Here is a 24,083-nt window from a genome sequence, read left to right on the forward strand (position 1 = left end):
TCTGCATGCAGATTTCAGTATTACACTCATATCACATCTTGTCTGCAAAACGCACCAGCAGTAAGTCTCCAAATCTCCCAACAACTCAGTTATTGAAATGTGAACAAGCTAGTTCATATCTGATGTAATAAAGTACAAGTACAGAAGTCTGCTTCCTAGAAAGGACATCACGCTGAATCAACTGCAAAACAATTGCAAATTTACAAGTCTGTACATTAAACATCCGTGGAATATTTCCTAAGACGAGAACATATACATGCAAATGACTGTGGACTTTATCAAATATAGTAAGAGTTGTGAAACTCAGTATTATTTCAAGGTTCCTTTTTAGTGGATCCAAAACTGAAAGACAGGTAGGACTTGCTGGGAGGTACCAACTTCAGCTCTTACTGAAACCGACCTCTCACTGACCTTTCCTGGTCAAGCCGAAGACTGTTTAAGTAAGAGAATTTAGAACATGTACAATAGGTTTTAAACACCAACACTCTGACTAGGAACATTCGCTGTGGTATGTGTTTTCCCTTTGATTTAGAAAACTGAGCAAGTTAAAGAGTTTTCTGAGAGTTGCCCTGCAAGGCAGGTGTTTGTAATTATATGCTGCAGCCTCTGCTTTAAGATTTAGTATCTATAAAAACTACACTTTTGGAGGAAGTCATGTTAACAAACTCAATATTTAACGTACATACCCTCTACTGCAGCAGTTGCACATGAAATTTGGGCACAGGAAAGAGGCTCAAGGTAATCCAGTTAGTAATTCTCTCAGGAGAGACGATGCCTTCAAATATTGCAGAGACTATAAACAGAAATGAAGCCATACCGCTGTCTGGACACCAGAACCATCAGCTCTGATGTTCCTCAGCTCTGAAGCTGTCTATTCTGAACGTAAATAACTTCACTCTCTACAGCATTATGTGTCAGAACTTATAAGAGGTACTGATTGTATAAAAGCCAGTATGCCCAGCTCATCTTGTATCCTGATCATCAAATTGTCAAGCAGAAGTCAAACAGAGAAGGGCTGATTTGAAAATCATGTCCCTTAATTGCTGCCTAAATATGAACTCAGAATCTCAATATTGGGCACCTGCTTTTAAAAATCTTGGTGCCTACCATCGCCTTTATTATAGTATGAAAAAAATACTGTTTGCATGGAAGACAGCATAAGGAAATTTTCAGGAGACATAGCTTCGCTTTTCACATAAAGCACACAGTGATGCCCAAAATTGTAATGAGGTGAGGTGATACACTTTATTAAGGCTTTATAGAGAAGTTAAGAGTGTTTGCGAAACGTGCAGAATTGGTAGGGGAAAAAACCATGCAGAGCTGCATACACAGACAGAGCACTGTATGCAGTCATGGGGAGCTGGCTGGCAGGTGAGAAGGTCCCAGAAGAGTCGAGGTCCCTGGAAGCAGAAGGCAGAGGGCAGGACAGCTGCTAATCCCAACTGAGCAGACATGGGCACATGATGGTAGGAGCAAAGAGGGAGAGCAGGCAAAAGGAGAGAGAAATAGGGAGGGACACTGGAGCAGGGAGTGCACTTGCATCTCCAGCAACCTCACCGTGATTCCGTGACAGCGACAACACCCTCCCAAATTCATGAGGTTTTTTTACAGGATACCAGACTTTCTAGGTAGACCACACATTTTCACCGCTACATGCATCACGGTGCTCAAGGACACTGCTTTCCCCAGCTACAGCAGGTGCCCTGCCTTGCTACTTGGCTGCTTTTCCCCCTCCTGTTATGCTTAAAGCAGTCTTTTTCCAGCTCTCAAAGCTGCACTGCCTCAATGACCAGTAACAGACTGAGTGAGCTGCTCATAGTTTGGGCACCTCTGTTTTCAGCTTGTCTCTCTATTGTCAAGGCCTCTCCTGTCACCCCGTGTTTAAACTATTCACAGTAACAACACACACCGCCCCAAGCCCCAGTTTACATGGCAGGCTCCATAACAAGCTGACCACAAGCCCAGCAGGCCAGGCCTGCGGCACCGCAGCCAGCCTGCAGCACGCTGGCTGGTGGCCTGCAGATGGCAATACCCTTCTGACTGCGCTCCTGGGCAACAGTGGCATTCAGCCCCGTATGTGACCGTTCTATAATTGCCCAGGATAATTAATATCCTCTATACAAATTTCAGAGCTTTTGAGCAACAGGAAAGTATGAAATGGCATTCCCAAAGGATTAGGGGTTTACTGTGGATTTTCAATTGATACCAGCCAATTTACACCTGTAATCAACTGTAATGCACCTATGGAACAGACTATGGAAAATTGTACGTGTGAGTACCATCTCTCTGCAGAAGATCAGTGCATGTCACAATTCACTTTCTGCATCAAGATCAGCAGACAGTTGTTCCCTCCTGTTGAGTCCCTAAAGTTGTATTATAAATATGACTATTTATCTTCTGCATTGCCTCAGCATGTGGATCTCTGTTGGATTAAACAGCAGTTGTTGATACACTGCTATTCTTTTTAGCACATTTAAATTTTACAATACAGGAAAAAAAAAAAAAAAAAAAAAAGGAGCTGCCTCAACTGCAATTTAGACGTTCAGACTCTAACAATCTCCTTTAGTGGCAGCCTAACCCCATCCAGCTCCATAGGTGTGTCCCTGCCTTCTGTCTGGAAGTACTTCAGGCACTTTTTGTTGCACTCACAGCCTGAAACATACATTACATAGCACAGTAAAAACATGAAAATATGAAACAGAGACAATCCTGGAAGATCTTACAATCCAACTACGGCCCAACAGAGAAAGCAAGAGACAGGAAGCACACCAAGGAGCAGAAAGAAAACATTATCAGAGTTGACTGCAGCTCCGCAAAGCTCATTAAAACTATTAATCAGATATTTTAGCTTGTTCCATTTACAAAAGAGACATTTATAAAAGTATGTACATTTTTTCGTCCTTTAAGGTACCAATATTCTGACCAACTCCATGTTGTTACCCTACCATAGAGAACCATCCAGGCTTTGGTTGACATTAGTGGGTTAAACAAAAACTATCCAACTATCCAAAAAGTCAGACAAAATTAGGTTCAGAAGTTGGGTCTACCCAGTAATAGGCTCTGTAGACAAATAATTTTAAACATTGTAAAATTTGTTTTGTTGAAGAGCACAGTTAAATTTTTGATACCGGACTAGTTCAAACACCCCGCTGCACATGCAATGCCTATGTCATGGTTGGCAACAATTCCTTATGTTTTCTTCTGCTATGCCATGCAGGCTAGGACAGCTTTGTTTAAACTCATCAGCTCCAGTTTAATTCCCTCCGACCTCCTCTGTTCATTAGGGAGTAACTAGTTTGTGTCTGAAGAAAAAAAACCTATTAGGTTGTTTTTACTGCAGTGTACCATATTCATGATACTTAAAAACTTGAAATATATTTCTGCATACATGTGAATGGAGGAACACATGCAAAAAATCTATGTATTAGGATATGAAAACAAGGACAATGCTTACTCTACGAGGCAAATACTAAATATACATAGCAAACCTATCTATTGTTAAGGAAACATTTTTAATACTAGAGCACAAGAAGTTAATGAGACCTTGTCTGTAGCGCGGATACAAAATTCATATTGCGATTGTGTCCTTCCTCACAGACCCCTTTACTACAGCACTGCAACCACTTGAAATAATACTGAGTATCCTGGAAAGACTGCAAGTATTGCCAATATTCTGGGACAGCAGAAAAAGCCACTGTAAGAACAATGTGTATCAGTTAGATATAACGCATCAAATGAAATTTGGTCTTTCCCGTGCAACAACCCCCCCTGGAACCAGGTGTACCAACTTGCCACTGCTGATATCCGAACATCACAAAGCATCTGTAACTCCAACAAGCAGGAAAAAGTTCCTTACAGCTTCCCTCCCTCACCACAGCCTCTGCCTTAGAGGAGGGGGAAGGCAGCACAAGCAATTCAAGAGAGCTAAGAAAAGTAATTTAAAAAAAAAATTAACTAAAAGTGTCTGAAATTAGTATAACCACTTAAATATTTTTATCAGCTATAAAATGAATAAAAATCTATGCAAAAATCCCCACAACGCTAGACCTTGGGAATGAATAACAAAGCATTAATAGGCACAACTGCTTATCTTGTGATGAAGCTAGAAAGCACGATGGACAATTGCTTCTGAAGCTAATGAGAGAAATGAAAGTATAGGCATATTAATTAAAAAGGAAGAAGTACCATCATAATTAATTCACTAGGCATGTCAGAAGAGCAGAGAACAGAATTCTTGTATCAGAATTCAGTTTATTTCAAGTACAACGTCTTAGTCTCCTGCCATCACTTACACAGCCTATCTAGGTTGACTTGTTTTTTGCAAATGGATATTAAAAAAACCAAAACAACTGGATCCTTCAGAGAAAAGACCTTTGAAATACCAGATGCAAATGATGTGGGCATCCTCCTCCTTCCCACCTCTCAGCAAAACAAAGGAATTCTGAAGTAGAGCACAACACTCACAGCTCTGACCTCTCAGGTGCTGCTTTCACTCACCTTAGCAGAGCTAAAGGTTCCTTCACCAAAATTAAATGTTTCAGAAATGTGTTATAAATAACAGTTTGAAAGCCTTCAATTAAACAATTTACTAATATAAAACAAAAGTAGAAGAGGAAAAAAAAAACATTTCACTACTTGGACTTAATTGACTGAAAAGGCCGATGTCAGATGATATAGCACCGAATCACCTGGGCAGGAAATGTGTATATTAGAGAGATTATGCCTTCACTTCACTAAAGGAACTAGTGCAAGAATTCACAGCGTACTTCAGGTGCCATAATACTCAATTCCAGTGATTCTGATTTCTTCTAATATATACACACAAATGAATCTAGAACTGCAAGCATAAACATTACTTGCTCACTGATCCATTATCACACTGCTAACAGATCAAGCTTAATCAAGTTCTATCAGTTTTTTGATTATACGCATTATTGGACAAGTCTCGGTTCATTTAGTCTCTAAACAGCTATGTTTTATTACAGACAGAACTAAGTTTGCAGGAGACTTGCTGTCTTGTTCTTTGACTCATGTAAACAGAGCAATTAATGAAAAATAATTAAACATTTGGTCTAAAGCTATATCACATAAAGGACTTTGCCGGCTAGAACTGATGTCTATCAAGTTACTGACAGCAGTAGTATCATTAAAAAAAATGCAGTTTAAACAATTTCCTCCAAAGGACTTCAGCCACATAAAAATAGCTGCTAGATTCTCAGCTTCACAAGTCTCCATGGCTTCAGCAGAGTGACCTTGGCTGCAAACAGCTGAATTTTCTGCTGTTGTAATGAAAGGTGTTGAAATGCAGAAGCTGTTTCCTTGGACACCAATCTACACTCAAGGTATGGGATGAAGAAGGAAGCACAACGCTTTAGGAAAGTCAGGGAAGAGAGAAGGCAGGGGAGTTTGCCCTCAACACGTGGAGGGAGCTGTTCTACAGAACAGACACCAGGTTTGTTGAGCTTTTGAGCTGGGATCAGAGGAGGTCATCCACTAAAAGCGGAGTTTTGCTACAGACCACTCAAGAGGGGCAAAGAAGTGGATTAAGTCTTCTATAAGCAACCTGAAAAATTCTGCAGATCACAGGAGAGACTAACCCCCCAACATCTGCTGAGACCAATCCAGGAAGGAGTCTGGGACAACCTCTTGATACAGAGGGGCCAATGAGGGCCCACTCTCCAGCCTGTCAAGGTCCCTCTGGATGGCATCCCTTCCCTCTAGCGCATCGACAGCACCACACAGCCTGGTGTTGTTGGCAAACCTGCTGAGGGTGCACTCCCTCCCACTGTCCATGTTGCAAACAAAGATGTTAAACAGGGCTGGGCCCAGTACCAACTCCTGAGGAAGGCCACTTGTCACCAGTCTCCACTTGGACATCAAGCAATTGACTGCAACTCTCCGAGTGCAGCCATCCAGCCAGTTCCCTATCCACGAGTAGTCTGTCTGTCAAATCCACATCTCTCCAGTTTAGAAAGAAGGATGTCACACAGGACAGTGTCAAATGCTTTGCACAAGTCCAGGTAGATGATGTCAGTTGCTTCTCCCTTGTCCACCGATGCTGTAACCCCATCATAGAAGGCCACCAAATCAGTGAGGCATGACTTGCCCTTAGTGAAGCCATGTTGGCTGTCACCAGTCACCTCCCATGTGCCTTAGCATGGTTTCCAGGAGGATCTGCTCTGTGACCTTGCCAGGCACAAAGGTGAGACTGACCAGCCTGTAGTTCCCCGGGTCTTCCTTGTTTCCTTTTTTAAAAATTGGGGTTACGTTTCCCCTTTTCCAGTCACCGGGAACCTCACTAGACTGACCCAACTTCTCAAATATGATGGACAGCAGCTTGGCAGCTTCACCTGCCAGTTCCCTCAGGACCTGTGGATGCATCTCACCAGGTTCCATAGACTTATGCACCTTCAGGTTCCTTAGATGGTCCTGAACCTGCTCTTCTGCTACAGTGGGCAGTTCTTCATTCTCCCAGTCCCTGCTTTAGCCTTCTGCAACTTGGGTGATGTGGCTAGAGCCCTTGTCGGCAAAGATTGAGGCAAAAGTCATTAAGCACCTCAGCCTTCTCCATGTTCTGGGTAACCAGGTCTCCTGTTTCCTTCCAGAGAGGACCCACCTTTTCCCTGGTCTTCTTTTGATCCTCATCGTACCTATAGAAGCTTTTCTTGTTTTTCTTGACATCCCTGGACAGATTTAATTCTGTCAGGGCTTTAGCCTTCCTTACCTGATCCCTGGCCGCTCAGACCACCTCTCTGATCTTCCCAGGCTACCTGTACTTGCTTCCACCCTTTATGGGCTTCATTTTTGTTTTTCAGTTGTTTCAGAAGCTCCTTGTTCATCCATGCAGGCCTCCTGGCATTTTTTCCCAACTTCCTTTTTGTTGGGATGTACCGCTCCTGAGCTTGGAAGAGGTGCTCCTTGAATATCAATCAATTTTTCCAGGCTCCTCTTCTCTCCAGGGCTTTATCCCATGGCACTTTGCCCAGCAGATCCCTGAAGAGGTCAAAGTCTGCTCTCCTGAAGTCCAGAGTAGAGAGCTTGCTGCACGCCCTCCTCACTGCTCTAAGGATCCTGAACTCTACCATCTCATGGTCACTGCAGCCAGGGCTGCCCTTAAGCTTCACATTCCCTACCAACCTCTCCTTGTTGGTGAGAACCAAGTCCAGCGTAGCACCTCTCCTCGTTGGCTCCTCTATCACTTGCAGGAGGTTATCATCCACTCATTCCACATATGAGAAAACATTTCTAGAAATAAGTTCCCAGATTTTTTTTTTTAAATGCAGTGAAACAAACACATTATCCAATCAACAATATTTTGCATTTTGCAGATTACCATTTTTGCCATACTAAGTTATGGTACACTACTTAATGCAAACAAATGTCTTCAGAAGCAAGTCTTTCATTATCATGGCATATCTAGGTGTAAGTATCAAGTTTATAAAAATTCTTTGCAGTAACACAGTTGCACTATAAGGTACTGCGTAAAATTCTTGATTATGTACCACAATATTAGTGTTGCCAGGAATAGATATCCTATTCTTGATTATGTAATCAAGAAAAACTTCTGAAAATAATATTCAGAGTACAAGCTACTTTTAATCAGCAGCTAAATACCAAGATACTGGCACTGATTACTTCATTACATCTGTAATGGATTCCAAGAGCTGTGCCTGATTGCTTCCCAGCTGATCAGGATTCTGTTCATCACTTCTAGCTGCTGGAATTCTGAAATTTCTTGGAGTTCCTTTGCAAAAGGCTTCAATATTGCTTCAGCTAAACTGCTACAGTGCATGCTTTAAAGTAGTCATAATAAACTTTACACTTAGTACTCCACGATAAAATGCATTAAGAGAGAAAGATCTGGGGGCTTTCTTCCCCCTTTCTCCTAACAGGAATTGACTGCTGATACAGCAGAACTTCACTTGATCATAGCTTTCTTCGATAACCATGCTGCAATAGTAACGGTGATACACTGTCATTAACGTCATGTTTTCAGTTTTAATATAGCTGATATAAAGTGATTTAAAAGGCAATGTGAGATATTAAATAAGATACATATACTAGTCAAATTTGCAATTGTTAAACTTAATGTCTTGTCTCATGCTATTTCTAACATAGGTCTAAACATCCTTGGCTAGAACAGTGAAAATACTTAAAGTTACTCCAGGAAAAGAAATATTACTACTGGTCTTCAATTCCGCAAACGTTTATACAGCCAAATTATCTGAGAAGCTATTGGCTACAAAATTTCTTAGATTCTCCATTTGCTCTTTTGCATCAACGTAGTATTGCCAAAAGACTTCTTAGAGTTTCAATTTTTTCTTTTAACAACTAATGAAAGTGCTGGCAAATTTTAATATTACTCTTACAATTTTGAAATTAAACTCTTTCTAGAAGTTTAGAAGATTTTAATCAGTTGTTGACAGCTTTTATCTCATTGTGTCTTCACTTTACATAATCCATTTAAATGATTCTAATTTAAACAAGTATGAAATCTCAAGCACAGTATTAGTACTGGAATTAATGGAGAGAGACTTGTGCCATGTAACAGTGAAATATAATGGCTTCTGCTTTTTATCTGAGTCATAACTGGTGCAGAAATACACTAGCAGTTCAAACACATACCCATGTAAGAGAAGAAATTCAAGAATTCATTCCTCTGTGAGAAGGAAGTAACTTCAATCCCTAGAGTTTAGCATGGAATGTGGAAGAAAACTTGAGAATGTGACTGCAGTACTTCCAATTTTTCAAAAAACTTTCACTACAGGGAATGTTTCACTTCTAATATCAGATGATTTCTATTTTGATAAAAGAATATGGCAGCAGGTAAGTTCTTGTAAGGCCAGCATCTTGGCTTCTTAATGCCAATGTCTTGCAATGCCTCATGCAGTAAGCTATTAACAAGCCGAATTAAATAAATTGTCAGTAAGTATCCTGATAAGATATTTTAAAAACAGTTGTCTTTAAATCAATTTTTCTTTAAGTTTCTTTAACTCTTTTTGTGTTTTGAAGGAGTTTCTATTCCAAAAGCTAAGTAAGCTAGAGGAAAAGGTAGGAAAAAATTCTTTGAAAAAACTATTATTTCACTTAAAAAATAGACATTCATACAGTTTAAACTAAAGTGTTGTTTCAAATGCTTTTAAAAATACAGATTTAGATTTATCTCTATGAAATATTTTTCTGATTCCACACTTCTGTCTCCCTTGCTGTACCACACATCTCCCTGCCCTTTTAGGCAACTAGTCAAAGACTGCTAATCCACAAGTATCTGCACCGTAGATTCATGCCTCTCTCTCTCATCAGTTTAGATAGAAAGACAAATGGGTGACTGTAAAATTGTACTTATATGTAAAATTTTATTGTCAAATTGTACTTATATGTTTACCACCTCACAGCACAGCAAGCCATTTGTATAAATACAATGACAGTAATGAAGTAATTATCACAGTTGAATATTCTAAAATTTATTTTATTAGTATATTTCCTCAACTATTTTATATAACTACATGCTAACACAGGCTTAAAAAGTATTAAGGACCATACTTTCAATCAACAAGAAATTATTAGACGAATTCAAATATGGTGGCTCAAGTGAGCCACCATTTAGGCTGGAAAAGACCCTTTAAGATCATTGAGTAATGAACTGCTCCTTCTTGCAGTTTCTTGGAAATTGCACTAAGCAGCTTCAAATATTTATACAACGCACAGCACATACATCACACAATGTAAGTAATCTCAGCAGTACAATCTGTTCAGTTTCTTTTACATGTTTGTTAGCGAAATGAATATATGATAATGTTTTGCAAAACCCTGACAGGTTTGTATTTAAAATATTACAGAAGTCTGAAACATACACTCATAAAAGGGATGATACTGACTACAGAGATCCATTACTAGGAAAACAAACAAACAACCAACCAACCTATAAAACCTGCCACACACAAGACTTATTTATTTTATCTAGCCATTCAGTACCCAGAAGACAGAAGACTGCCGGCTCTCTGTAGTTGGCACATACTCTCAATCAACAGAAAAGCCTTAGAATAATATTGTTTAAAGTCAATACAGGCAAAAGTACTCAGATCTCTTCATTGTTTTATAAGCCTTTGAAAAATATCCAGGTAAAATGAAATTAACTTAGCTTCCTGGATTATTGAAATTTGGGAGTGAAAGATCCTTTTCAATAGGATGTAGAACACCCATTATTTGTCCTGAATTTTCTTCCTCTTACAAGGGATACTGAAGATAACATGTCTGGAACACACAAATTAAAAGCCCCAATCAAAATGCTTATTAAAACTCTGCTATAGAAAGGCCAGATTATTTTAGGAAGAGATTATTTTATGATTCTGGGTCAAACCTGTACTTCCAAAATTAACGGAAGAACATAAACCAATAACAAAATTGCATAATGGCAGGCTTTACACTATGATCAGGCTACTGAGGTTTTACACAGTAGATTCTATCAAGCTGAAATCTTTTGGTTTTTTACACTTTCCCACTCTATCACTAAAATCACGCTCTGGTCAATAGAAAGTCTGTAGCCTTTATATAATATCAATCAATTTGACTTGTCAATTTGACAGCTAAGGTTTTTAAACCCACTTTGCGGGACACGAGCTGGGATGCACCACCTCAGGTACAAGAGGAGTGCAAAGCAGAGCGTAGCATAAAGCACGCTGGACTCTGCAGGCTCACTTCGTGGATTGTTGTGCTGTCAGCATATAACTAAGGCTGTCTTCAGCTCTGCTTCTTAAAGCTAAGAAATATAAGACTCTGTGCTTAGATCTGCTTTTGAGACCACCTGTCAACTGGTAACATCACTTTTTCATTCACTTCCAAGAGTATTTATCCTCTTAAAATAAAAAATAATACCAGTCTGTTTTAAAGTTAGAACTGTCAAGTTTTGTAAGTAATTTTTCTAGATGGTCTGTTGTTCTTCCTCTGACTGTACACAGAAACAGACTGATCTCTGAGTCCCACAGCAAACAGGACAGAATGCTAAAACCTGAACTTGCTGACATTTGAAGAATTTAAATATTGAAGCAGTTGAATTTATTAAGCATTAGAAAGCCAGAAAATTCTGAGGTTCATCCACTTCAGACACTCAAAAACCATAGCTATTTTTTGTTCTTTTCTTGGTGGTGTTTTTCCCCAATGGCTAGAGTTTGTCTTCTCAAAGTAATTTTTTCAGAAAAAAAGAATTTTAATGTGTCTTCTTAGGACTTTTATTTCAAAGAAAATTGCCTCTGAAAAAAAACCACAACTAACTAACAAAAGAACATGCCTGTGAATGATACAGGAAGTCAGATGAAGAAAGCAGAATAATGTCTCAAGAGTCATCTACAAAGCACACTTTTTTTCCCAAACAGCAGCATACCAAATGCTATGAAAGGGTATTATGAAGTCAAGAAAATTAAATTAGCCTTGTTGCCAATCTGAAATATAGAGAAAATGGAGTAACAATCCCTATTCTACACTATTAATTGCCTTACCTGGCATTCCATGGATAAGGTCTCCGCACAACACAAAGAACTTGGGTTTAGGGTTTAATTTGTTAATGGCCTGCACCGCTTGCTCTGCTAATTTGATTTCTTCTCCCCATTCATCATCTCCATTGTTAGTGTCTCCAACTGCCCAAGCTTTCATCAGTCCAAACTGAGGATCTGCTCCTTGGATAAAGTAGAAAGGCCCCTTCCATTGGTACTCATCATCTAAGAAGAAAAAGAAGAAAAAAAAAAAAAGTTAAGCACTAGGGAAACATAGAAAGTTCCCATGCATCATTAAATTGATTGCTCTTCACCTAAGTAAGTTGAGGTTGCTTTAACGGAAGCACAGAATTCTGTAGTCATTCGTATAGAACAAATATAAAGGCAAAAGTACAAAATTTTCCTCTAATGGGTAGCTGCAATAAATGAAAGTATATTAACATTAACATATATCACATGGTAGTTATAGACTGATTAGAGGAAAAGTAGGTGAAGAATTCAGCAAATTCTTCAAATTTCTTGCTGGAAATTACAAGACAACATAGCACAAGTGTATAACGATAGATTTCAGTGGATTCTTTTAAGATTCCAATTATTGCTTTTTTAATTCACAAGTTAAAACACACACAACATATTTTACATTTTAAGGTTCCAGTAGACTTATCCTTAAATTATTAAGACGTTAAATGCTTTTTGTTCTTATAATTTAGAGAGAAGTTGGATGTAGCACATTCTTTGGAGTTAGAACTGACACCACTCAACAGGACCAAGGTTAGCAAACACAGAATACAGCAACATCAGAATTGTCAGTAACAATTAAAATCCTAATTTAAAGCTGCCACAACAGCTCTCGAGACCTATGATAAAAAGGTGAGAACTCAGAAACAAATTTCCATTGGTAGAGAAAGTGTAGACAGAGGGTACAACAGAATTTGTACTGCTACTATTTTCTTGTATACTTGTTTCTCTGATACTATAATAACAAGTACCACAGAAAGAACCGTGATACATAAGACTACAAGCACATTACAAAAAAAAAAAAACAACCAAACAAAAACAAACAAACAAAAAACAAAAACAAAACCAAAAAACCCACACTGGGCAAATAAAGCAACAGTTGGCTACAAATTAAAAACAAAAATGAGTATCCTGTTTCCTAGATTTACATCTTGGGTTGGAATTAAAGTACGAACATGAATACACTGTGGTTTCTCCAGCTATCTAAATGCGTTTGCAATGTGAATATTTCAGTTTTTACAGCTGTATTTGGCTTAATAAATTTAGTGTTATTGTTTTTTTTTTTTTAAAACAGCATTTAAATTGTTAAAACCTCACTGACTACATCAATCTATAGTTGAATCTAAAACAAAAGATACAGCAAATTATATCAAGTTAAAATATAATCCATAATAGACTCCCATATAATGTCAGTCTGATGTGAAATACAGTTTGAGGCAAAACTAATCTTCCAATAACAGTATATAAGCAAGTAGCATGGATTAACCTTTGGTTTTCTTTCAAGTGATCTAGAACTGGAGCTTCTTACGTTGCAAGAAAGGGAGTATGTTTCTTTCAAGGAAGGTTAGAAAACAGAGGTCAGAATTAATCTCTTGCACCATGGATGTGGATAGGGTAGAGTGGGGGAGAAGGAATGCAGCCAGCTCCCAAAAGTTGCTTGTAATTGTCATCTGTTGCTATGGCATCAGATCATTTCACCAAATGGAAGCTTCTACATTTTAGTTAAAGTAACATTTAATTTCTAAACAAAATTATTTATAGTCTCTTAACATGGTCTGTTAATTCATACCAGCATTGCCTTGTTCTACATAATAATGACATATTTTATAGAAACTTTTAGCCATTCATTAGCTTTTAATTACAAAACTTATTCAGAGAAGTGAAATGATCCATCTATCCAAGAGTTTGCAATAGAAGCCTTATGGAATCAGCTGAATGACACAAAGTAATTTAGGTTTGTATTTTACGTCTTGCATGGCAAAATATGAGTTCCACAAAAAACAGCTTACGTGCTGCATCAAAGGCACTGTTTGTGCAGAGGAATCAACTTAAAGTTTTTACAAGTGGAAAGCTATTAAAAAAACCAAAAACTCAAAAAAAACCCCCAACAAAAAAAAAAAAACCCAAAAAACAGTTAAGGAAGCTTGCATCAGAAATCCTATACAAAATAAAAATGAAAACAGGGAAAGTCTGAAAGAACAACTTGGTTTGGAGGAGTGGCACAATCCTCAAACTCATTAAATGGGAAAAAAGCTGAAATCTTTAAACAACGTGGCAGGATTTTTAACACCTGTCCTTCTTCCAGCAACTCAGTAGACAGTATTTATAACCAATGTTGAGCAAAATCCACTTGGTTTGTATTGATTAATCTGAAGCCAGTAAATTTTACCATAGCAGCCTCAGTAAAATACAGAGATATGTATTTATTTTTACAGGAGATACTTAGAAGAGACAGATAGTCTTTGTTTTACAAGACTGTGTTTCAATTATGGACATAAGGCGTTTCCCTCTCCAGAGCTCCAGGGATGGTGTCTGGTGGCCAAAGGCAGCTGAGCACCTGCAGCGGGCCAGGTAGCTGTCAGGCAGGCTGGCTGGCACAGGCAGCAGGACTGGATGAGGTCCCAGGTTACAAGGAGCTTCACATATAATGCTGAAGAGAGAGAAGTCTGGCAAGCAGATAATGCGCTGTCAGAGAGCATGCAGAGCTGATGGAAAACGGGTTGCAAGTCTGGACCAGGGGGTTATTCTAATATATGTTTCACAAAATATATTTTTTTCCTGCCTTATATTCATGCTGATACAGTAGCTCTCTACATTTTAAGTACCTGAATGTTTCCAAGACTGCACAGATGCTCTGGTTTGAGTGGGTGAGTGATGGTCATGTGAGGCAGAGAGAGAGACACTGATAAGATGAATCTGAAAAGAGAAGTTCAGTACACAGACAGAATCAAGAAGTGGCAGAAGAAAGGAGAAACAGAAGATGCAGGGGTGGAGGTGAAGAAGAGTAGGGAGAAAAGGAAAGAAATAGGAGGTGGAAAGAGAAAGGAACTGAAAATGATGCAGAGGTATATGCTATATTCCGCTGTAGGAAAGAAAGATAAAATTAAGAAAGTGAAACAGGGGCAACAGAAAAGATCCAGGAACCAGGGCTACATAAATAACATTTACTTTAAATGTTAGTTTCATTAATTGGTCTTAGTCAAATAATTTAGTCAACAGCTATGTTTGTGGTATTTGATAATTTATCAAACAGTTACAAAAAATAACAGTAAGGTTGAATAAATAATTTCTACCTTTGTCTTGTTATTTGATCACTCCAACTAGAAACCCTATTTAAAAACAAATAAACCTAGTACTTAAAACAAATTCAGTTAGCTTATTACTTATCAAGTGGTACTTACTGATTTAGTTTAGTACGTACCGATTTTGTTCCCCATGAAAAAAAAGAATATATGGGAACAAAATAATATATGGACACTCAGTTTAAACTGACAACTGAAGTTTCTGTTTATCAGGAGTGTGTTTCAATTACTATAAAGCTCTATAAATAAAAGCACAATATCATTAAGAGAATTGTATTGGTACAACGGCACTTCTGCACCAACTCTTAAGCCTGTTCCGAATTCAGTTCATCCAGGAAATAACTCTTCATTGCCCTCACTGGTCTGTCTGTAGAGGAGTTCATGTAAGTTTTTCCTCATCTGTGCAAGGCATAACATCAGTCCAAAGTTCAAAGTGTTGCAACTAGTGCAATTTGGCTAATTTTGCCTAGAACTTCAGGAGCACACCTGCACAAGTGCTCTTTCAGCAGACGAATATGACAAGAGGGTAGGCAACGAGAAACAATGTTAAAGTATCTTCCGCTGCCATAGATGGATCCAGAAGTCTTCTGCCTAACAATTAAATGCTTTATCTATGGACTGTGTTCAGATACTTATTAACAAAATTCTGTACCCTACTTCTCTCCCCACCAGCTGCTTGTTAGCACCCTCAAGCAGCACAGCTACTGTAGGCCACACAAATGAACCTTGTCTGCTTAAGCATAAGTCAGGCAACACAAAAAGTTGTTTGAACTATTTTTTTTAGATTTTGCACTGAATCACAAGAAGAGTGCTCAGACAAATCGCTCTGTTGCTATGCTAGGGGAATGCCAAAGTCTGGCAGAGGGTTAGTAACAAGCAGCATTAGGCACAAGTGGTGGGAGGGGGAACAGCTGTTTTTACAGTGATCATCTAGTCATGATCCAGGTCCTAGATGTTACTCCATAACATTTCAATTAAATAGCATGTACAGTTGTTTTCTTCCCTTCAAACACAGCAAGCAACAACTCTAATAGGAATGAGATCAAAGGCATCCTTCCTACTAGGAGTTTCAATTTTCAAGCCTTTAGATGAGCTATGTAGTTGTATTAGACAAAGTGCATGCTAGCTAAAGCAACAGATTAATATTCAATTAATAAACAATTTTTTCTGGCCTTCTCCCTTGCTTTGCAAAATTGAACAGAGCTGAGAATTCCTGCAAATAGGCCCTTCATCCCTATGAGCATAGAGGCTGTTCACAACTTTCTGAATTTACCGCAGCAATAAGAAAACACAAATGCGTCAGCAGATTTCTCGGATAATCGATGTATGTACAGTTTCCATTTCTGAAGGACAAATAATGTCTGTGGAGTTGCTCTTCACATGGAGCCATACAAAACTCCTATTACAAATCCATTTTGGTCCCAAGCCTCCTTAAGAGCTGCACAGTTGATCACCACAGAAAAAGTCTAACTGCAGAACACGCTGTTATGCCTCAGTTTCAGTAGCTTCCCACTCTTTTTCTGCTCACATGCATGCCAAAGTACGGAGAGAGGATCAATGCAATGTATTTTTAGTAGCATAGGCTGAAAAATGGTGCCAGCCTCTAATTTTATCTAAGGATTAATTCTGTGAAGGGCCAAAGTAGTCAGTAGCAATTCACAAGAGAAAACCTCAGCCACGTATTATGATCATCCACAAAAAGACACTTCAAGGACCTAAGTGGGATTTAAGCTGAAGCTCACCATTTCTAGAGAACAATACCTAATATCTTTCCATGCCTTTATTTCTTCCGCTTTTGCTCTTCCTAATTTCTCCTCCCTTTTCTTCCCCCCTCTCCAAGGATCACAAACACACATATATAGAGATTGCTCATATAAACCACTGGAAGCTGGCCTGTCAGCCACACAGTTCTGGTGGGGTTTCTAGCATTTCCCTGGTGGGATTTTTTTTAAAAGTACATTGGTTGGCTTCAACAGTACATTGGTTTTCTTGTTCCTCTACACTCTATGGCATTTCATGGAAGCAATTTACTTACGAAAAATTACTTCTGTCCATGGTCTGTCTATAGACACTATTGTATCAGAGGAGAATGGACATGGACACATGCCTGCTTGCTCAGTGTAACGTAGGCAGTGATAAACATGAAAAACACCCTCATTCTCATGTTGAGTTTGCCAGACGAATTAATTTCACTTCTCTGAAAGATCACAAAACAGCAGAAATAGGTACACGGTTCCCTACCCTATAGTCTCTGCCTATGAAATCTGCCTGTGACTCTTTTTCTAGGCAAAACTGAACAAGAAGCACAACCTTGGTTTTCTAAAGAAGCTACAGGCAGGAATTAAACTGGAACATCTTAAGTAAAGACAGTACTTATATATCATAAACAATACAAAACACAAAAACTTTTCCCTTGCAATTGTTTTGCAGTTTACCTTTAAAGGAATTTGTTTTCATCCCTCTCAGTGCTGGAATAGCTTGAAAAACAATAAAGGACTTGCACTACATCCTTAATAATTCCTTGTTTAATATTCAAACATTATCAATAATTATGGTTCAAAACCACCATCATTGTTGTATGTTCAAATACAAAATATTCCAATCTAATTAAATATGCATTCCTTTCAGCTGTACTTTCCATGTGTACCTGAAACACTACCAAAGATACGACTATTGAGGGTCCTGCTGAATGACCAAGGCAACCTGTTATGGAAGGTGCAATTTTATGCATCAGGGAAAAAAACCCTTCAAAATAGGAATCAAAATACGTGTTTCAGAGAGAAAATAAAACACTTTAAAAGAGTAATTAGTGTAGAAATTATGTACAGTGAGCCTAAACTACAGAGATAATGTCAGTAAAAACACTAACCGACAGAATTTAGTTTCTCGAATAAATTAATCAGGGCTACTATTTTTAAAAGATATACTTTTAAACTTCTTGGATATCTATCAAGGTAGGAAATGTTCCCTCAGATACAGTTTATCTGTACAGAGGGCTACAGAATGCTAAAAGTGTAGTCATGCCTTTATGCCCACCCCCAAGTTTAACATGTAAACTTATTACAGAAACTTTACAGCCCAAAACTGTAGGTGTGAAGGGGGGTGGCTTGCATAATGACAAGGTGAAGTCACAGAAAGTTGCTCAAAACCCACATAAAAATTTGCCTAATTCATTTGAGAGTTGGAGACAGTATTGGGAATGGAATATGCTAGCTGGGATGCAGTTCTAATCAGTGCTCAAAAATACTACTGTTGAAGAGCTCTAGAACAGTAATCATAGTGTGTCAAGATCCAAAACTCATGTGAAAGCATGAAAAAATAAGAAATCAACCACGGTTGTACTTAATTTCAAAGGAAGGAGAATTCTATGTAATTATGCTTTTAAAAAGTGCAAAAATCCTTGAAGGCAGCATGGAAAGTATTCAAAAACACTATCTCAGAGGCTCAGTCCACATGCACAGCATTTACGAAAAATTAAAAAAAAAAACCAAAACAAAAACAAAAAGAACCCAAACTGACTAAACAACAAACAGCAGCCATAAGGATGCTAGTAAGAGCAGTACAGCATCCTTCAAAATAAAGAAAACAGGAACAATTTTATACACTAGAAGGTTAGATACAAAAGTCCAAGAAGTCAAGCTAAAAAAGAAAGTGAAGAACAATTTGAAACAGCATAAATCTGAAAACTAATAAAGCCCTTTTTAGATGCATTAAGAGCAGGTAGCCTGTCAGACACTCGCTAAGGCCAAGAGATGTTCCAGACATGCAAGATGCACCCAAAGATAAAGGTAGAGCAGAAAAACAATGTAAATTTTTGTATCTATTTTTATTGTGGAGTAACTTGTGAAGACCTAATGCCAGGATTCTTCCTTACAAACAGTGCATCAGATCTGTCTCAAATACAAATACCAGTAGGTGATGCAGCAAATAGACACAAACAGTAACAAACCACTCAGATTCTGTTGATGCCACAGAACAACTCAAAAGTAAAAAAGAGCTAACCCCTTGGGAGTTACCTCTTGCTCAAAACTGCCTCTGCACCAGAGGAGCTGGAAGATGGCCAGTATCACACCTACATTTAAAAGGGTTTCCTGAGCAATCTGGTAACTACTGACTGCAAAACTGGCATCTGTGCAGGCAAGTTAATGGAAACTGTAACACTGCACTTACTGATTCTTCAGAAAGAGTAACTGACAGCTTTTATACGGTCAAAAGAAATCCACTTGATACCATCTACTTGAATCTCCAAGAGATATCTGACAGTTACTCACCAAAGACTCCTAAGGAAACCAAGCTGTCTTGAAATATGAAAGTAAGTCCTGACACGCTGTCGTAGTTTATCCCTGCTCGGGACCAAGCTACGCAGTCTCTCGCTCACACCCCCAACCTTCAGTGGGACGGGGAGGAGAACTGGTAAAGAAAAGAAGGCAAAACTTGTGGGTTGAGATTAAAAAAAAGAAGTTTAAGGGAACAACAGAAGAAAACAAACCAGATGGAAAACAAACAAACAAAACCTCTAATAACAGCAAACACTGAAGCAGGTAACTTACAGTACAACAGCTCACCACGGATCCTGATGCCCAGCTCCCTCCCCAGCAGCAGGAACCTCCCCTCAGCCCCCTCCCCACTTTATACCCTGAGCAGGGGGTCACAGGGTGTGGAGCAGCCCTGGGGCTCATTTGGGTAACCGGTCCCAGCTGGGGGCTAATTGGTAACCTACCCCAGCTGTGTCCCCAGTCACAGGGGCCACCAGCATCTGAATCTGTACGGGGACCTATACTGTTCAACAAATTCAAAATAATCTGTAACAGCAACTGAATAGCAAAGAAGTTAAATTTGCCAAAACTAAGCCATTTGGCAGTATGAAAATAAGGCCCAACTGTGAAGAACTGGGGACAGACTTCATTACACAGCGACTGTTCAAGAAAGCTGATGAACTTCAATGTAAAAAAAGTACAGGATAGAGCACATAGGAAAAACACCATATAAATAATGATAGTTCTAGTAAATGCTACAATAAAAGTCACCCCAACATTAAGTAATGGCAAAAAAGCAGAGATAGGAAAGGAATAGAGCAAAATAAAAAAAAAAAATATACGAGAAGCAACTGAATGAAGAGTTTGCAAAAAATTGGTGAGGAAGGCATGACAGAGGAACATAAAATCACATGTAGAACTGAGAATATGAGTATGCAATGCTGGTTATCTGTCTTTTCCAGATGAAGGTTTTGGAACCATCAGCTAACACTAGCAAAAGACAGGTTCAAAACAGAGACGTTTCTCAATCAGTTAAGCTGATGGTACTATCACTTGTTTAGTTACCTGAAAAAAAGCGCTCTACGAATTTTGAGATAAATTCTTTGCACAGCATGCTACTGGCACACTTGGGACAAACAAAACCCCAAACCAAAACAAAAAATCCCACAACTTTTTTTTTTTTGAGAAGTGCTGAAGACAGAATTTACCCAAACATATGGTCCTGTTCCTTCAAGAAAATACTAATAAAAGCAGTAGACATCTGAAGCATAATTTCCCATGGACAGAAAAGACAGACAATATATTAAAAAAAGTAAAGCCAAAGCACACAGAGATCTCTTGGCAGTAAAGTAGGGTATTTATGCACTGTTTGCTACTACGCTCCACTGACTACATGGATAATTTAGGTCCCCAACCTTGAGCTTCTAAGTCACACGTCACATACCAAGGCTAGATTATAGCAGGTTACAGGTATAACCTCCACATTATGTGAAAGCAGACTGAACAAATAATACTAGGGAAGAGGAAGTGGACAAGCGATTTTACAGAAAGGGTAGTAAGAGAGAAAGGAAGTTAAGCTCTCAGTGGTGACTCTCAGATTTTAAAAGGAAACAGTCTGCCAAGCCATAGCAGTGGTAGTAAATGTTTTGTGTAGCTACCTGTTCTAACAGAAGGACTGAAGCCTAAAGACTGAGGAAAATAACAAAACACAGATAACTGATTTGCATCTTAAACTGCAGAAACTTTGCCTCAGTTTTATCAGTCCTTGGTTCTGTTTTTTTTTCCCCCCACTCATTAAGTTATTAAAAGTTGGTGTTGAACTTTAGCCTCTTAAGAGTTAAGTAAATTATTTACAAAGAAACATTGTACTCGGAGATGGTCGCTGGACTATGATAGCCTAAAGTTCTGAACAAGATTAAAAACAACAAGTTCGTAAGTCTTAATTAATATTTAAAGAATAACAAACAAGGTCACTTCAGGAGAAAGAAACACACTTGGAAAACAGATCGCGAAATAATTTTTCTTCCATTTTTAAGGCAATTTTCAAGGAATACTTAAATAAAGCTTTTGTTCAGGAATTTTTACACTACTGTTGAACACTTCTTGTTACAATTCCACTATACAGTTGATAAGACTAGATAGCTTGTCTGCCATCTGTCCCCTCAACAAATGCTAGGCATTCTGTTCCAAACCAACCACACCATCTGCAATTAATAGGTTGCCAGAATGACTGTATACATATACTTCACATGTTCAGAGTTGGCGATTTTTCTTTATTTGGCAACAAGCAAATCAAATATTTCCAGTGAAACCAAAGAATATACCACAAAGTTGTTGGGATTGAATAGCCTTGTCCACCTCACCAAACCAACACCATTTGTAATTTATAAACAAGGAAATAAAATACCTTCCACATTTGTCAAAAGGAAAAGATTTCTTAACACAGAGCTAGTTACATGCCTGAAAAATCTAGGCACACTGCAGAACCTCCATCCTTGCGAGAATTTTACAAACAAGCGAGATACACATAGATATTCAACATACTCCTCTGTTGGTCCAGCCACAAGACAGGAACCGGCAGTCAGCAGGTGGCTGCCACCTTTGGCTTGGCAGTGGCCTCACTACCTTGGTCACCTGGGAGGAGGTAAGTCTAGAAGCATGTCTCCTATGGAGCTGACTTAGGCACCACCACTCAAGGGGCTTAACAGTGCTGTCCCTACACAGTGTAGAAGTGCCAGGGGAGGAACTAGCTGCTGACCTCCACCCAGAGAGAAGCTGAAGCACCTTGAAGACACCAGGATCTCATCTAGTTGCATCCGTTATGGTATGCCTGCCTTTCATTCGAGTAATGTAAACAACGAGCTACCTGTAACCTATTAAGTCACTCCGATATGTACAAACACATAAGAGTATAGTGCTGGCACCTACAGTTTCACAAGCTACGGAGATCAGGTTCAGCAGCACTGATGAGCATTTTAAAACGGATCTGGTGTTGGACACTGCTGGCATCTCGTTCACAGGAGCCACAGCCAGCCACGCTGCGGACGGGCGGCGGGCAGGGCCGCGGGGTAAAGGCTTCCCCGCCCCTCTGCTCTCCAGTCAACGCGGTAACGAACTCGTGAGGCTGCAGGCGCGCCCCGCACGGCAGGGGGGCAGCGGGCTGCCACAGCCCCGCGTCCAGCCGAGCTCCCATCGCCCGGCAGCTGCACGGCGAGTGCCGCCTGCTCCCCCGAGCACGGGGCTCCCTACCACGGGCGTCCTGCCGCCAGCAGACGGTCCAGGGCCCTGTCCCTGTTCCTCCGAGCGCCCGCCCTACGCCTCCCCCTCCCCGGCGGCAAGCGCGCTCCTCCCGCTGCCGGCGGGTAAAGGTCCGGGCCTCCCCTCCGCACGCCCCTCCCGCACCACCCGCCCGGCTGCGCGGCGGGGAAGAGAGCCCGCCGGAACCCGCAGCCCTATGCCGAGGTTCCGTCAAGCGCTCCCGCTTCGACGCGGGCCCCACGAAGCGTACCTTGGCGGAAGGCGGTCAGAGTCCTGTCCCGGGCTCTCAGAAACGCGTCCCCCTCCGCTGCCATGGTTCCCGCCCGCCGTGTGGCCGCTGCCGAGAACCGCCGCCTGCCCCTGTGCCGGCGAGGGGGCGGCACCGCCTCCGCCGGGGGCGGTGCCTGGGCGCGGGCGGGAGAAGCCCCGCCGAGACGCGGAGGTGGACCTGCACAGGGCGGCTGGCAGGGAGTGCGGTCGGGAAGCTACGGAGGGAGCGGCTGCCCTGGGGAGAGGCGGGGGCACGGCCCCGGGAGGTGGGGGGCTGCTGCAGGGTGGCTCTCCGGCGCCGCCATGTTCAGGGGGCCGGTGGGGGCGGCGCGGCGACATGGCAGCCGCGGGCGGGGTGGCTGGCCTGAGGTGTGTGCGGGGGAGAGCGCAGCCGCAGGGTGTGGAACCTGCTCTAAAGATGCACACAAGCTTTTAAATAAATAATTTTTAAAGTTATACATTTCCTTAATTTTCTACTTTTTCCTGACCTGCAAACTGAAGTAAACCGATGTCATCCAAAAGCATTGGCAGTCTTCCTCTGTACCGTGAAGGGATGTATTCCAGGTCAGATTTCCTCATGCAGTTAAATTGCACTCACAAAGTTAACACATCACCACCAACTGCTCTTGAAAAGGGGCAGATAAAGAAAAGTTATATGAAAAATGGGAAGGCACAGTGTTTCTCTGCCCCCACCGCCTGTTCTCACGGACCCCAGCCCAGGCGCCTCCAGCCTGGCCTTGCCTTACCCAGGGGCCTTGCCCATGGCTGCATTTTTCTCAGCTCCAGGCTACACAGTCCGGTAATGGCTGAAATATGTGGGTAACATTGCAAGGCAATGTTCTTGTAATCTATTCTGGAGTCCCTTTTTGACTTAGCAATACAAGAAGGATGATATGGTTGTGATTTTCCAGTTGAACAGCTTGGGACCCTGTTACTCTGCATCGTGTGACAGGAGTTCTGAGTGCCTCCCTACTCATTTCGTGAAATCTGTAGCAAAACACTAGGTAAGGTTCCTGTTATCAACCAAAACGCATTCTGGATTATTCTTCCATCTGTAAAATGGGGGCATTACTCACAAATTAAAACGGTTTCATTCCTGCTTGTAAGCTGCTTGATAATCATTAAATGGAAACCACTAGAGGAACTCTCTTTTTATTAAGTAATTTTTGTCAGTTCCTCCCTTTACGAGGCAGCATTTGGTACATTAAGCAAGTAAATACTACAGTGCATTTTTGACTCTTGAGTGCAACCTATCTAAATATGCTAAAACCACATGTGAACAGGTGATCATGGTCTAATGCTGGAACTGCTCATGCTAATATAAGAGCAATTGGCTGAACCATCCAAAGAGATTTTTGACCTTTTCTGTTTCTTTTCCATTTTCTTCTCATCTGCTTAATAGAGCTAAGCAGTCATATACCAGAACATATGACTGCTGCATGACTTCAACTAAACTCAAGATTAATTTTGCAAGTGAAATACCATCAAGA

At 40.3% G+C, this 24,083-nt stretch overlaps 1 protein-coding gene across 1 annotated transcript in view; it reads right to left on the reverse strand.

The window, feature by feature from the left end:
- CPPED1 (calcineurin like phosphoesterase domain containing 1) overlaps positions 1-22,871 on the reverse strand; it is a 50,359-nt gene extending 27,488 nt beyond the window's left edge. Inside the window, exons 1-2 of the mRNA XM_086759793.1 lie at positions 22,574-22,871; positions 11,496-11,714 (exon numbers count right to left, since the gene is read on the reverse strand). Of these exons, the coding sequence (XP_086615919.1) occupies positions 11,496-11,714; positions 22,574-22,637 (283 nt within the window). The 5' untranslated portion in view covers positions 22,638-22,871. The remainder of the gene's footprint in view (positions 1-11,495; positions 11,715-22,573) is intronic.
- Positions 22,872-24,083: the final 1,212 nt, after the last annotated feature.

Source organism: Chlamydotis macqueenii, chromosome 15 (assembly GCF_036417535.1).
Source record: "Chlamydotis macqueenii isolate bChlMac1 chromosome 15, bChlMac1.mat, whole genome shotgun sequence".
In the NCBI taxonomy this organism is placed as follows: domain Eukaryota; kingdom Metazoa; phylum Chordata; class Aves; order Otidiformes; family Otididae; genus Chlamydotis; species Chlamydotis macqueenii.